This window comes from Balaenoptera musculus, chromosome 6 (genome assembly GCF_009873245.2).
Source record: "Balaenoptera musculus isolate JJ_BM4_2016_0621 chromosome 6, mBalMus1.pri.v3, whole genome shotgun sequence".
NCBI classification, from domain to species: Eukaryota; Metazoa; Chordata; class Mammalia; order Artiodactyla; family Balaenopteridae; genus Balaenoptera; species Balaenoptera musculus.
The window spans coordinates 111,745,072-111,759,313 of NC_045790.1; the positions used below are offsets into that span (position 1 = coordinate 111,745,072).

Here is a 14,242-nt window from a genome sequence, read left to right on the forward strand (position 1 = left end):
GGGAGCAGAATAAAAGGGAGAGTTCAGGGGTGGGAAAAGCTGAGGCCTTGGGGCAGCGTGGGGAGGAGGGCCTGGATGACCAGGGAAACCTTAGGGTGGACCTGGGGGAGCTCTCCAGGGTCCTGACCAAATTTAAGCTTCTGCCAAAGGCCTTGTGCCGGGCCGAGAGGAGCCACTCACAAAAGGTCCTTCACGTTTCCCAGGATTAAGGAATTAAGGCTCTTTGTTTAGGTGAACAAAAACAAGTTCAATGCTTTCCAGATGGTAAAATGCCAGATTCTGCTGCTGGCTGCCAGGAAAGTCCAAACCCAAAGATACCTGAATTGTTCTGTACCCACTTGGTGTGATGTTATTTTCTGCAGGAACAGCCTTGCAGTTAGAGAAACACATCCAAAGACATCTGGGCTCCCAAGAAAATACAGACAATACCACCTACTTCCCCATCAAAACTGAGGCAACTGCAGGAAACAGAACAGGTACCGTGGAGCGGGAGCGAGCCCTGCCCGGGAGACGGCTCTGGCTGCTGTGGCGCTGGGTGCCTTTGCCCAGCCCCTGCTGGGTGGGGACAGGTCAGGGTGGAACACATCGATCTCACGTGCCTTCTGTGGGTCACCAGAAGTGCCACTGGCCCTCTCAGGACACGAGGGACTGTTCCAGGTCCTGGGACCGTGACTGTACGTCAGCGTGTCAGGGCTGCCCACAGGGCACTGCTGGGGGTGGCTGTTAATTTGGGGTGCCAATTCCATGAGGCAGGTCCTCTTATGATCTCTGTTTACAGATGAGGGAACTGAGGCAAGTGAGGCCACACCGAGAGCAGCGGTCAGCGGGGGTCTGAACATGGGACAGCCCAGCTCCCAGCCACTGCCAGACTGCTCGCTGGGGGGAACGTGACAGGAGGCCGGCCAGGACGGGGGAAGGGAGGGGGCTCGGTCTCACGGGGGGGCAGACAGGCATGCTGCCAGGAAGGTGCCCTCAGCGGCGGGCGGCCTGTGGGGTGGTGGGAGGGGGCCCGGGAGGGCAGGAGGCCGGGCTTCCCAGAAGCAGCTGCTGGGTTCTGACCTGGGCACACGAGTCTCGGGCAACCCCTCGGGAAGAATGAAGGCGAGCGCTCTGCGCCTCCCTGATGGCAGAGAACCACAGACCGCTTCCAGCGGCGGGCGTGTGGGCGTTCCGGCTCCACTCTCACCGTCAAACTGGGTCGTGAGGCTCTTGGTCATCACCACCCTCAGCAGCGGTACAGGGAGCCCTGCAGCGGGAAGGTGCTGGGGTATCATAAGGGGAAAACAAATGATCAAATCTACCCTGGGTTTCGGAGCTTGTGAACATTCAAACACGGCCCTTAGGAGACAAGGTGGTGATAAAGGCTCTTCAGCTGCAGCGTGAGCGGAGTGGTCCCCCCCACCCCCCGCCCTTCTCAGCCCCCAGGGACCTGGGCTAACCCTTCACAACGTCCCCTCCCCTCTTCCTTCTGCCGACCCAGCCCGGTCAGTATGGTCCGGCTCTCAGCTCAGGAAGGGGCTGCCCTCCGGGATAACCCTGGAACTGTCCGTCGCCTCTCCTGTCCTGAAGCTTGTCGACAGCCCAATGCTTGGCTCCTGCAGGGTTGCCACCCGTGCACCCCCTGCCCCGCCACTCACTGAGACCACGGACGGGAACCTCTCTTCCTTCGTGAAGCTGCCCCCCGGCCCTGCCACCGGTCAAAGTTGCTCCTTCGGCTTTCTGATTGGGGCTGCCAAGACACACGTGTGAGGCAGCGACAGAACACACAGAAACAGGACGCCAAGGCCACCATATTCGGTCCATCATACACAGGCTCTCCTCTTGGAGAAAGCTGGACAGCATTTGAGAGAAAAGGGGACCACGAGAGCAACGGGATCCAGAAAAAGCAAAGGGCCCTCCTACGACATGAGACCCCCTTTTGGAGGCTGAGGGGTCCCCTCTAGGCGCGGGGGCCTCTGCCGACGGCCTCACCTGGGCAGGGCGTCCGCCCAGGGCAAGGACAGAGATGTGGCCCGCTGCCTTCGGGCTCTCACCACAACCACAGCCTCTTCTGGGGCCTTATCCGTGCTGTTGGAAGAGGGGCTTCTGGAAGGAAATGGAAGTGAGCTGGGAGGAAGAAATTTGAGATGTTCTAGAGCATGAGATTGAGAAGAACTGAACGCCTGCTGACTGAGCCCCTCTGGTGACGCGCGACGCTACAGCAGGTACAGACACACAGCCACGTGGGGACAGCTCCCCTTCCTGGGGCTTGGAACGAGCAACAAGTTAGGTCTGCCACATACTATTTGGGTAGGCACTCAATTTATGCCAGGTACTCAATGTCTCCAACATTTCAGAGAATTGGTCCTTCTAGGGCTCACGCAATCTTGTCTATTGACAAGCGCCGGGTGGCCGCTTGATAAAGTCTGCCCCACAGAGGCCAGTGTTTGTATGGAAGCATGAACGAGGGAGTGAACAAATGAACGAATGAGCAAACGCAGGAATGAAGAAGCAGTGGCGGCCTGCTCAGAACATTACCCACCACCGGCCACGGCTAAGCTCTGCACGGGACTGAAAGGGTTACTTTTCCCTCTGCTGCCTCTAGAATAATGACTGTGGACGAAGAACCGGACATCTGCAGCTACGACTTTTGTGCTTTGCCTCCAAGTGAAAGAGCTGCGACGCAGGTGCCAGTCCCTCCGACACCATCTCTCTCGTCCCCGCCTGCCCACCTGGGGCTGCACACACACTCCAGCTCTTTCTTTGGCCTCCCCGCCAAGATTTAACGCGGTAAGTAGCTGCAGAGTTGCTCTCTCTCTTCCGAAGTTACTGGATGAAAATGCCCACCGTTTTGAAGTTAGGAGGTTAAAGATCAAAACAGTGAGTGCCCCTGCAGAGTTTAAATGTCAGAAAAATATGAACACGCTTGAAACCTTTCCCGGCTCTTTGTGATTCTGCCCTTTCAGCCGGTCCCCCTTATTCCGAAGTTCCATTCTCTGAGTCTGCTCTGCGGGAGGCTTGCTGGCTATAAAAAGCTCCTTTGCCCTAGGACCGAGTGCAGAGAGCCTCCGGGACACCGTGGTAAATGATGGGCGCCTGTGGGCAGCCGCGGCTCCACAGCCAGCTGTCCCCAGCCCTCCACCGCCAGGGAAGGGGGCTAATGAGGAAGAGGGAAAGGGCTTGCTGAGAGCCCCCGTAACAGACAAAAGGCGGGTCGCATTTAGCTTCATGTGGTAGCATCTGCCACGGGACCTCGTGTGCTTGTCCTTAACCTGGGGAGCCAGGCACAGCCCGAGGAGAATTTGACAGGTGCGTGTTTCCATTCTCTCAGCGCCTGATGCTATTTTCCGATAAATAAAATAGGCGAGTGTAAGCTTGGCTTGGCTCTGCGAGGCAGTGTCCCCTCCCACCCCCGGCTTTGTCACCTTGAGGGAAAGACCTGGGAGGGCTTCCCGCCTTCCCATCAGGCCTCTCTCTGCGGTGGCCACCGCTGCTACTTGTGGGCAGGAAAACACACACAACACACAGTAACTGCAACCGCATAATGAGCGCCAAGGAAAGGAAGCGCTGGGGCCCTACCTACATCAGAGCAATGCAGGGAGACAGCTGCCCCAGCGCTGCTCACAGAGCCACGGTGGTAGCCAGTGTCCCCACCTCGGAGCTGGGGCTGGGCACAGTTCCGGCGTCTACCCACACGGTTAGGACACTTGGGAACCGTTTCCTGCCCGAGAATGACCTCTTATCGGTGACCAAGGGTCCTCCTTGACCTTGTACTTCCCCAGTCACTTTTACTCCTGTTCCAGGTTGAGTCTTTCTGGATCAGGTTGACAACTGAGCCTCCCCCGGCTGGGTTACTTGGATGGGTGTAAGCAGGTTGATGATGGGCAGAAGGGGACGTTTACCACTGTGCTCTCAAGCAGTGTCTTTCTGGGAAATGCTACAAGCAACATCAATCAGGACACCTCAAATTTAAGTGGGTGGACCGGAAGAAAATAGAATTCGAAGCAAAAGCTGACACTGAAAAGCAGAGTCTGGAAATGTGGCCACCTCATCTTTTCTTTTGGCATTTTGAGTTTGAAATGTTAAACATCATCCTGTCAACTGGACCAGGCCTTCAGAATCTGCAAGGAACACGGCGGTCCCAGCTTTGCTTTCAGGGCACAGTCTGGCTGTGGAACAGGGAGGGCTGCCCTCTGACCCGCAACATGGCCTGAAACTAACACAATGAAATAAGCCCAGTGAGGTCACCCCCCATCGTGATTCCACGTTCCACATTCCTCATCCTCTTTACCAACATATTCCGCAAGAACAAGATCCCAAGCCCCTTCGAAGCAACGATGATTAGTTGGAAAGCTTTACTGATAAAGGATTAAACTGAATTCTGTACTACACTATTTTCCAATATAGTCCTTAATTTGACAGCAAATAGACAGTGTTTCAGCAGGGAAGAGCACGGACTCTGTAATCCACTAATTCTTACCTGCCCCTGAAAAAGGAAAAGAACCTCAACGTCATCTGCCTTTTGTTCTCACCAGAAAGCACTATCTACTGTCTCCAAATTACGGTTCTTTAATCTAGTACAGGTCAGTCTCAGAGGTCAAGTCCATTTAGTTAAAAAATAGGTGAGGGGAGGGATGATAAAGGAACCTCAGAAAGGGCTCTGCATAAATACGGATAACATGCCATTCACCAGATGAGATGAAACTCCCATCTCTACAAATTCATCCATTTTTACTGCTTCAAACATGTTACATAAACTACGAGGAGGGAATTGGCGGGTGCTCCTAAATCTCCCCAACTAACCAATATCAAATTTTAAACACTGCTGCACTGTGCGTTTGTAGTTTTAAACAAATATAAAGAGTGCTTGGCAGGTTATTTTTAGGGGTGGTAGAATAAAAATATAGCACTTTCTCTCCAAATCTATGCTTCACCAAATCTGTGTTTCACACATTTTACAACTTCCTAATAAACTTTCTGCTTGCATTCAAAAATACTTAATACTACACAGAACATTAAAAAATATATTTGCCAAGGCAAGCCTGGGCAAGGCTCTCCCTCATAAAGGGTATCTGAATGGAAATTGGACATTGTTAAAATCCCAGGTTATGGGTCTGTGATGCTCGGGGCCCCTGAAGTCATTGCCTGCCTTTTGTGGAGCCAGAAAGTAACTCACTGAAATACCACAGAGGACACTAAGATAAACCAGGTTAAAAAAAACAAACAAACCAAAACTGTTTTAACGCTCTTCACTGGGAAAGCGAAACAAGATGCAGATACCGAGCAGTGTTCTTCCTCCTCAGAACGCTTTTCAGCCAGCTGCTGGGGGAAAATAAGAGCTGTCGGCAGGGACAAAGTTAGCAGCTAAGGCCGAGGTTTTATGCAAGCTGAACAGGTAAAGGCCTTGGGTATGGTCACCTAGATAAGAAGGCCAAGGTTAAAACGTCATTGCCACACTAAAGCCCACACGTGACTACGCACTTTTTTTTTTTTTGGGGGGGGGGCTTCGTTGGGTCTTCATTGCCGTGCGTGGGCTTTCTCTAGTTGTGGCGAGTGGGGGCTACTCTTCGTTGCGGTGCGTGGGCTTCTCCTTGCGGTGGCTTCTCTTGCTGCGGAGCGCAGGCTTCAGTAGTTGTGGCTCGTGGGCTCAGTAGTTGTGGCGTGCAAACTCTAGAGCGCAGCCTCAGTAGTTGTGGCACACGGGCTTAGTTGCTCCGCGGCATGTGGGATCTTCCCGGACCAGGGCTCGAACCCGTGTCCCCTGCACTGGCAGGCAGACTCCCAACTACTGCACCACGGGGGAAGCCCGTGACTATGTACTTCTTTCCCTTAGGCTCTGGCCCAGGGAGGGAGGCTGTTTTTTGCTTTCTGCATCTAGGTAGCTCAGCTGGGTGAAGGATTTGGACTGTCAGAAGAGCCAACACTATGAGTCTCTTTTTGAAATGATTTTTACATTTTGGATTAGTTTCAGATTTACAGAAAAGTTGCAAACGTGGTACACATAGTTCCCACATACCCCTCACCCAGTTTCCCCACTGTTAACATCTTTCATTATCGGGTACGTTCATCAACAACTAAGAAACCAACGTTGGTTACTTATTATTGACCCAAGTCCACACTTTATTTGGATTTCACCAGTTTTTCCATTAATATGTTCTTTCTGGTTCAGAATCTAATCCAGGGTACATTTAGTGCATTTAGTTGTGATAAGATCATGACATTTTCATGCTTACGTAAGCTCACTAAGTGTGTGGTGTTACGCCTCAGACCGCTCCCCAACCCTGGACATCTGTCCTTTGCTTCCCCCTTTCACTGTAAAGGGGTCCAGGGAGCAACGCGAATTGAGGTACATTAGACACCAATAGAGGCCTGGCCCCTTACGCTCCTTTGATACGAAAGCCCAACGCTCACTGCTTAACGGGGATGGGGTTTCCTTTTGGGTGATGACAACGTTTGGGACCTGGATAGAGGTGGCGGCTGCACAACACTGTGAAAGTCTAAGAGCTACGGAATTGTTCACTTTAAAATGGTTACGTTACATGAATTTCACCTCAACTGAAAAAAACCCACCTTCCTATGCTAAGCTACCCGGCACACCCTGGACACAGTTTTTACTCAAGTGGGGATAACTCGGGCCCAGTTTTCAAAATCACATCCTTCCTCCACATTAATCCCTCCACTGGCTTCTCACTGAATTGACAGTAAAATCCAAATTCTGCACCGGGACCTAAAGGCACCTGCCGGCCCGGCCCTGCCTCGCGTGCCTTCCCCACCGCCCTCTGCCTGCTCCCATCACACGGGTCCCAGCGGTGCTGGACCGTGCCAAGTCCCTCCTCCACACCAGCTTTCAGGGCTGCTGCTTCCACTGTCTGGGACCCTCTTCCCGTGGCCCTTCACACGGCTGGCCCCTTCTCCTGCTTCCCGTCTCAGTTTAAATTTCGCTGCATAAAGGCCTCCTGAGACCACCCCGATGTGGAGGAGGTCCCTCCTGTCCTCGACCACAGCCCCCGGTAATGACCTGGAGTTCTCTTATTGATTCTGCTTCCTTGTTTGTCTTGTTTCCCCTGTATTCCTAGCACCTAGCATAATACCTACCCACGGCAAAGGGGCTCAATAAATAATTGCCGTTGAACGTGAGGAGGCAATGAGTGCATTTACAACCAACTCTATTATTTGCACTGCTGGATGGAAGCGGACACAGAGGACGGAGAGCACAGAAGAAAGTGGCTGGTGCCCTGCAGGGGACCTGGCCTGAGGGCCATGGGAGAAGCCTTCAGAAGCCCCAGGTATGGAGCTGGGCCAGGGAAGGGACCCTTCCACCACTGGGAGCTGGGAAATGGACTTTCTCTGGTCACATTTCACTTTTTCTGACATTTCCCAGAAAGTATTTCTTGGGGAAGCCCAACACCTGAAAAAGATGTCACTGTAATACAGAGTGGGGGTGGGGTACCGCATTCCTCAGCCCATCCTTAAGGCACTTGTGTAGATTACTGGGCTGTGAGAAACTGAATTTAAAAACTGTGGGTTGAGTCTGAAGCAACTCAAAAGCCTCTGATTTTTTTTAAAGGTATAATTTATATATAGTCAAATTTGCCCTTTGTAGGCATATAGTTCGTTCTGTGAGTTTTGAAACATACAGTTGTGTAATCACCATAATTAAGACACAATATTTTCATCACCCAAACATGTTCCCTTATAGCTCTTTGGGGACAATCTCCTTCCCTCACTCCTAACCCCTGGCAACCACTGATATGATTTCTGTCCCTAATGTTTTCTTTTCCAGAACATCACATAAATGGAATCATACAGTGAGCAGCCTTTTGTGTCTGGCTCTTTTCACTTTTTAAAAAGCCTCTGATTTAAGACCAATGTTTACACCTCGAAGTATTCATATTTCCCTTAGTGCCTCTTGAGGAAAAAGCAAAAAAGTACAACTTACCTTCTGGAATACTTGATAGTTGGATTTGGACCATATATCAAGCTGGGGGAGGGAAGAGATAAAATATCAGCATCAATTTTAGAATTTTGGACTCCAAGAAATGATATTGTAACTACTGTTATTAAGCTTGAAAAAAAACACATGATTATAGATAAACAGAATCTTGGGGTTGAAAGGATCCTAAATGTCGAGCCTGAATTTCTTCTTTATCAACCTGTGGTGATTTGAGAAGACGATACGAAGAGATATAAGAAGTCACCCTGAGGCACTTGCTGCGTCCACAGCCCCATGAGCTGAGCCCCTCGCTCACTTCTCTAACTTTGACCCCTGCCACGGTTCTCCTGCGTCACTCAACATGCCAAGGTCAGTCCTGCCTCAGGACCTTTGCACCTGCTGTGCTCTTCGCCTGGATTGCTTTTCCCACAAACCCTCCCATGGCTCCTCCTTCACTTCCTTTGGCTCCAACATCACCTTGTCAGAGAGGCATCTCCCAGTTACTCTGTCTAAAATATTCCCATACCTGTTGTCCTGCTTCTCTTTATCCTTTCAAAAATTAAAAATCTTCATAGCTCTTAAAACTAACTGAAGCTTTTATTTCTTTTGTTTACGTTGTCCTAGCACAGGACCTACCATGTTACAGGCATGCGTGGAGGAAAACAGCCCCCCACTGTTGAACACCTGTTCCACGCCAGGCACGCACTGGTCCTTCCACACGCACTCTCCCACTCACTTCCCAGAACAAGCCTGTGTGGCTGGTCCCATTAGCAACCTTCCTTCCCAGATGATGAGACAATGGTTCGGAGCCATTCAATTGCCCATGGTAATCTGGAGAAGCTTCTTACGGATGGTCTCGCTTGGTGGTGCTCAAACCTGGGTGGCATGAGAAGCCCCTGGGGGAATTTCTTTTGTTTCTTAATATACAGATTCCTTGATCCCTCCCCTGGAATGTCTGAATTAGTAGGTCTGGAGTGGGCCCGAGAATATGTTCATTTGTTCGTTTGTTTTCGCAGCGCTCCGCAGGTTCACTGTGATGGCTGGCCAGGTCAGGAGCCCTGGACCCCTTGGTCAAGGAAACAGAGGTCTGAGATGAAATGGGGGCAGAGTGCAGAGTCCAGTCCTCCTCTGGCCACACTTGGTCCTACACAGGGTAATCTGTGGCTCAGCCTAACCAAAACCACTCTGGTTTGACAGGTTGTATGAGAAATCAAATCAGTGCCTTCTCACTGTTTCAAGAGGTTAGAACAAATGGAGTACGGCAGAAATAGAACTACCCCCAACACAGTGCAGGAGGCAGAGCAAGGACAGTGCAGATTAAAAGAGGGGCCATCACTAGGTCCCAAGGGTGCTAACAAGTCAACGTTAATATACGAGTTCAAGAGTTGAGCAAACTGAAACCCCTGGTCAATCGGCCTCTTGAAACCTGCCTTTGGGGTTGGCCAGTGGTTGAGGTGGAAAACCGAGACACGGCTACCTAAGCCTGTGTGCTGTGTGATGACTTTGAAGCGTCTGGGAGCATGACGAGCCGTCAGATGGGAAGACGCCCCTAGGAAGACCGGAAGTGAAGCGCTGCACCCGACGTAGGACAGTTCGGGGTTCTGTTTCTGTTCTGAGGGCTTTCTGAAAACTGCCCTTGGCAATGAAAGGCTGGGCTGGGAACAGGCATGCGTGCAGTTCTCCTGGCTTCTTCCTGTTCATAAGTGGAGGAATCTGGGGGCCCTCCTGGACTCGGCAGGGCTCCTGCTGCAGAGGGTAAGTTTAGCGGATCCAAGTCCAGGAACGATAGCGGAGGAACTGTGATTGAACATTTATTTGAACCTGTCTGCCTACCCCCCATCCCCACTGCTGAACCATCTCCTTCCTGGATTTCCACAAAAGCACCCACTTGACTCCTCTCCTACTCTGGCTAAACTGCTCTCCAGAAGGATGGTGTCAATTTTTAGTCACTGCCCCCCAACTTAGGCCAATTGATGGAGTAAGAATTTTAAAAATCTTAAGGCATTAGATTTTTATTTTGACAGGTTAGCAATTTGCAGGGGAAAAAGTGACATGTTACCTCCAGATAACTCGGAAGGAAGCCTCAAAAGAAACATATGAAGTTAATGCCCTACATTATCAATTCTGTTGAAGAAAACTGTTGGGCAGCTGGTCATATTTGGGAGGATAAGTCAGGTTTATATCATGATCTTAGTGCCGCGGTTTAGCCCAGGGCTTAACAAATGTAGCATTTAAAGACTATTCAGACATTGCGGAAGAATAAGAACAACTTTTTGTATCTTTTAGCTTTACCAAATCACTGCCAAGATGACAGAGAGATGCCAAAGATTCTAAATCTAAATTATTGGAGAAGTCACATCAATATCTGAACTAATATAGTTCTCTTTCCATTTTCAGCCCACAGCTGTTTCTTCTGAAGTTCTCTGCTGTTTATCCTTCCTGCCTGTTCACATCATACACAGGCTGACATAAACACAGGGCCATGGAAAAAGAGAATAGGAAGAATCTGCATATAGAGTGAAAAGTTCGTTTTAATTTAAAAGAGAAAGTTACATACATATAAGAAAACCTTCAGTATGTGCAAAATGCTTTAAATAAAAAAATCATCCAGAGAGAAATACGCACAGGATTAATGAAGAGATGGACTCTCTAGCCTGATTGTGTCTTCTCAAAACACACAGCGCTCATTCCAAACGAGGGTGTTGCTCTTTCTGAAGGCGGTTGAAATATATTATTCAGGACCCTAGGGACCAGTTCTGACCACCTGGGATAGAAGGACGCTAGACAATATGCCCTGCTTCCCAGGCGCACAGGGGTGAGAAAGGGATCCGATGACAGCAGCTTCCCCTTTTGCTGTGAAGGCACAGCAGGCAGTCTGTACTTGATTTTCTGCTAGATTTATGCCAAAGAAAGCCATTTAAGCAGGCGTTCTAGAGTTGGTGCCCTGCCTCTTCTCAGGGCCAGGAAGATTTCAGAAATTCATTTCAGGGAGCCGGGACTGATGCAAGTGAATATTTATTAGCTTCAGCTTATTTGCTGCAAAGGAGGGCATGGCAACCAATTTTTTACTGGCTGCAATACTCAAAAAGGAGCATTCTGGAAGCTACAAACTTTCAGCCCCATGAACGAGAAATTATGCTGAACTATAGTGTCAGGGAAAAGAAACTAAGCGTCCCCCAGTACTCTGGGCAAGCGTTAGAAAGATCTTAAAATGGAAAAGCCAACCTTATGGTAATTGGGGCTGAATCTGCAGTCTTAGGAGCAGCCTGTGGGACTCTGGGGATTAGAATGAGTATTTTAGGGGTGGGAATGTGGTCTCTTTTCAGGTAAAATGGAAACAAACCCCACAGATGACCAGCTGCTTCAGCACAGATTCATCTGCTCTCAGGTGACACGTCAGACATCAAAGGACCTCTTGATGCACAGGAAGAACTGGTGATAACAGTGACAGTCAAATTCACTCACCGAAATGAAAAACCCGAATGTCCCCAAATCAGCGGGCAAAGGAATGCTGACTATGACGCCCATCGGCATCTCCGGCACAGCCAGAGAGGGCAGGTACCATCTGCACATGACCGTGTGTTCAGCCTGCACTGGACCTGCGTCATCTTTCTAGTGTCTCCCAGCAATCGCACGAGAATGATAAAATTATGTCCAATTCACAGATGAGGAAACTGAGGCCCAAAGACGTTAAGCTGCTTGTCCAAAATCACAGCGTTAACATGTGGTAGAGAATTCAAAAGCAGGTCTGTCTCCAGAGGCCCAGCTCTTAACCTGGAAGATGGCCCTGTACCTAGAATTCAGAGTGAATGCTGACTCACAGCGCCCCCTAAGCTGTCAGAGCTCAAAGTGGTGGTGGGACACTCTTGCAAAGTTCAAGATGACAAACCTTTCAGGCCTGCTGATGTGACAAACATTGCCACTAAAATTCCTTTAGCAGCAAGTGAAAATTATGGCAGCTTATCAGAAAGTTATCAATTCTTCCTTTCAAAAAATAGTACAATGAAACTATAAATTATCTAAAGTTAACACTTCCAAATAAAACTCATAAGCCTCACAGGCACTTCAACGTCTAAAGCTTTTATTTATTAGTAGCTTCATCTTGCAAGGTCAACAGGTGATGTGTCAGTAGAGGTAGGGTGCTATAAACCAGCAATGGTGATGGATTTCTCCATGGTCATCCAAGTTTTCAAAACCACAAACTTCTATTTGGTCATCTGCTTAAGTCTGCCCACCCTACCCTGGAGAATAAAAAAGTGAACAAGTTTTACAGGTCTGTTCTTCTTCAGCTTTTCACTTTCAATCAGGACATGCACTTGTTACTAAAAAACTGCTGAAAGCACAATTTCAGGGCATCCTCTGCATATGAATTAAACCGGATTCCCCTTCCCCAGCTTTCACTCTTCCCCGGTAAGTAACAAGAGGCCATTTTTCTGAAGGTCGTCTGAACAATTTCAAAGGCTACAACAAATCAAAATGTTCCCTGCATCTAATATCAAACGGGGCTGATGCCAACACTTATTAGAGGAATCAGATTCACGCTTCCCCCAACCCCCTCGACCCAAACACACACACACACACACACACAACTCTGAAGTGGGAAGAATGCGGGGATCAGAAATTACCCTGGAGACAGCTCTGGCTGTCTTTGAAGGTTCCCTTTGATACCACCATTTCTTTTCCTCTCTTGTGCTAGGAGGCTAAAAGCTGCCTTTTTTTATTGATATGGGATAATTAATGAAGCTATAGCATTAACATAACCTAAATCCCCTAATAAGATAAATTCAACCGAGACACTTATATTTTTTCAGCTAAGTCTGCCTGGTGTAAAGTCAGGACAACGGCCAGGTGTTCAACATGCTGAGTCATGGCTCTTTGCTCCTCCCCGACGACAATGAAGCGTAGGGCGGTAAGTCTTAACAGCATTTTTATATTTTGTTCGAGGAATTAGTCTGCTGGTGCTTGGCATCAAAAATATGCATCACAGGTAAAGACACAGGATGATCAGGGTAGAGGTAGTGGCTGTTAGTGCAAAGTGAGAGATAGGCTTGCTGGGATTCTAATGGGGGGAAAACCTGCCAGAGCTGGAAATCGGGGTGGCGTGGGGCCACTCTTGTAACAACAGGGCTAAGAACTCTTTCAGAAGCTGGTTGCTTTGGGTTTGGAAGAACACAGACAACTGCAGAGGCAGGAGGAATTCGCAGCTCAGACCCCTAAGCCAAGGCAAGGCTTTCCAAGCCACACCTAGTGCATCAGGGCGGTATCCATCCCCAGGCAAGCGCTTAGGCACCAACTCAGCAAATGCAGGGTTGCACCTCTGGAACAGCAAGACTGCAGGCAACGATTTGTTCTTAGACCACACCTCAAGCTCCGACGGCTCCTTCCAAACACTGCATTTTATTTGGGATGTGCCAGACGGTTCAACACATTAATTGCACTAATGCTTATATGTATATAAATATATAAGTTCATATATACCAGTATCAGTACTAAAAAGAGAACACTAATAATGGCTGCACAACTTTATTTTTATCATTTGTAAGGTACTCTGAAAAAAAGGGGTGAATCGAATTGGCTAGGCTTAGATTCTGGGCAAGCTTCTCTGCCAAATGCGGTAAATGTGCCTTTAAAACAACAAGTGGACTCAGTCCTCCTAACCGTGCTCTTCCTGCTTTTAGGGTCCCCGCTTATCTCTAGGCCAATGTATGCAGTTGTAAAAGGGAGCAAGAGACCTCCGGTACCGCCTTTGTGATATGACTCAGAATTCAGGCTCCCAGACACACACTCACTTTCCTTCTGGTGAACAAAGAACCCGTGCTAATCCCTCATTAGGGAACCACGACCCGTGTGCACGTGCGCGCTTCCTTTATTCTTTATTTACGACTTCACTCCCTGTTGCTTCGTCTAGTGCCCATCTCTCATTTCTTTTTTTCTTCTGGCTCTCATTTCTGATTCTCCATTCTTTCATCCCACCTAAAGCATTTTCACATCCCCAGGAGGCTTTTTCATTACCTCCTCCCACACATTATTATTCTACTGTGTTTTAGGCACTGAGGTATATCCACAGGAGGGAGAGAGTCTCGGGACAGAGCCTGGACCCTCGAGGAGCCCCTGGCAGATGGAGGTTTGGGATATGGCTCGGTGAGTGACCGTAGGCAAGTCATTTTACCATGCTGGGTCTCAGTTTCCTTGTCTGGAAGATGAGTCTAACAGTGGAACCTATGGTTGCATAACCACTGGAGGCAAGGTCTGCTTCGCACAATGCCTACCAGACCAAACATGGAGGACGCTAGTGTGTTCATTAACTGCAAGACAGACATGCAACAAATA

At 49.2% G+C, this 14,242-nt stretch overlaps 1 protein-coding gene across 2 annotated transcripts in view; it reads right to left on the reverse strand.

Moving 5' to 3' along the window:
* MED27 (mediator complex subunit 27) overlaps positions 1 to 14,242 on the reverse strand; it is a 201,810-nt gene that overhangs the window by 15,277 nt on the left and 172,291 nt on the right. For both annotated transcript variants that reach the window (XM_036856692.1, XM_036856693.1), the window contains one exon: positions 7,919 to 7,960. In XM_036856692.1, coding sequence (XP_036712587.1) covers positions 7,919 to 7,960 — 42 coding nt within the window. The remainder of the gene's footprint in view (positions 1 to 7,918; positions 7,961 to 14,242) is intronic.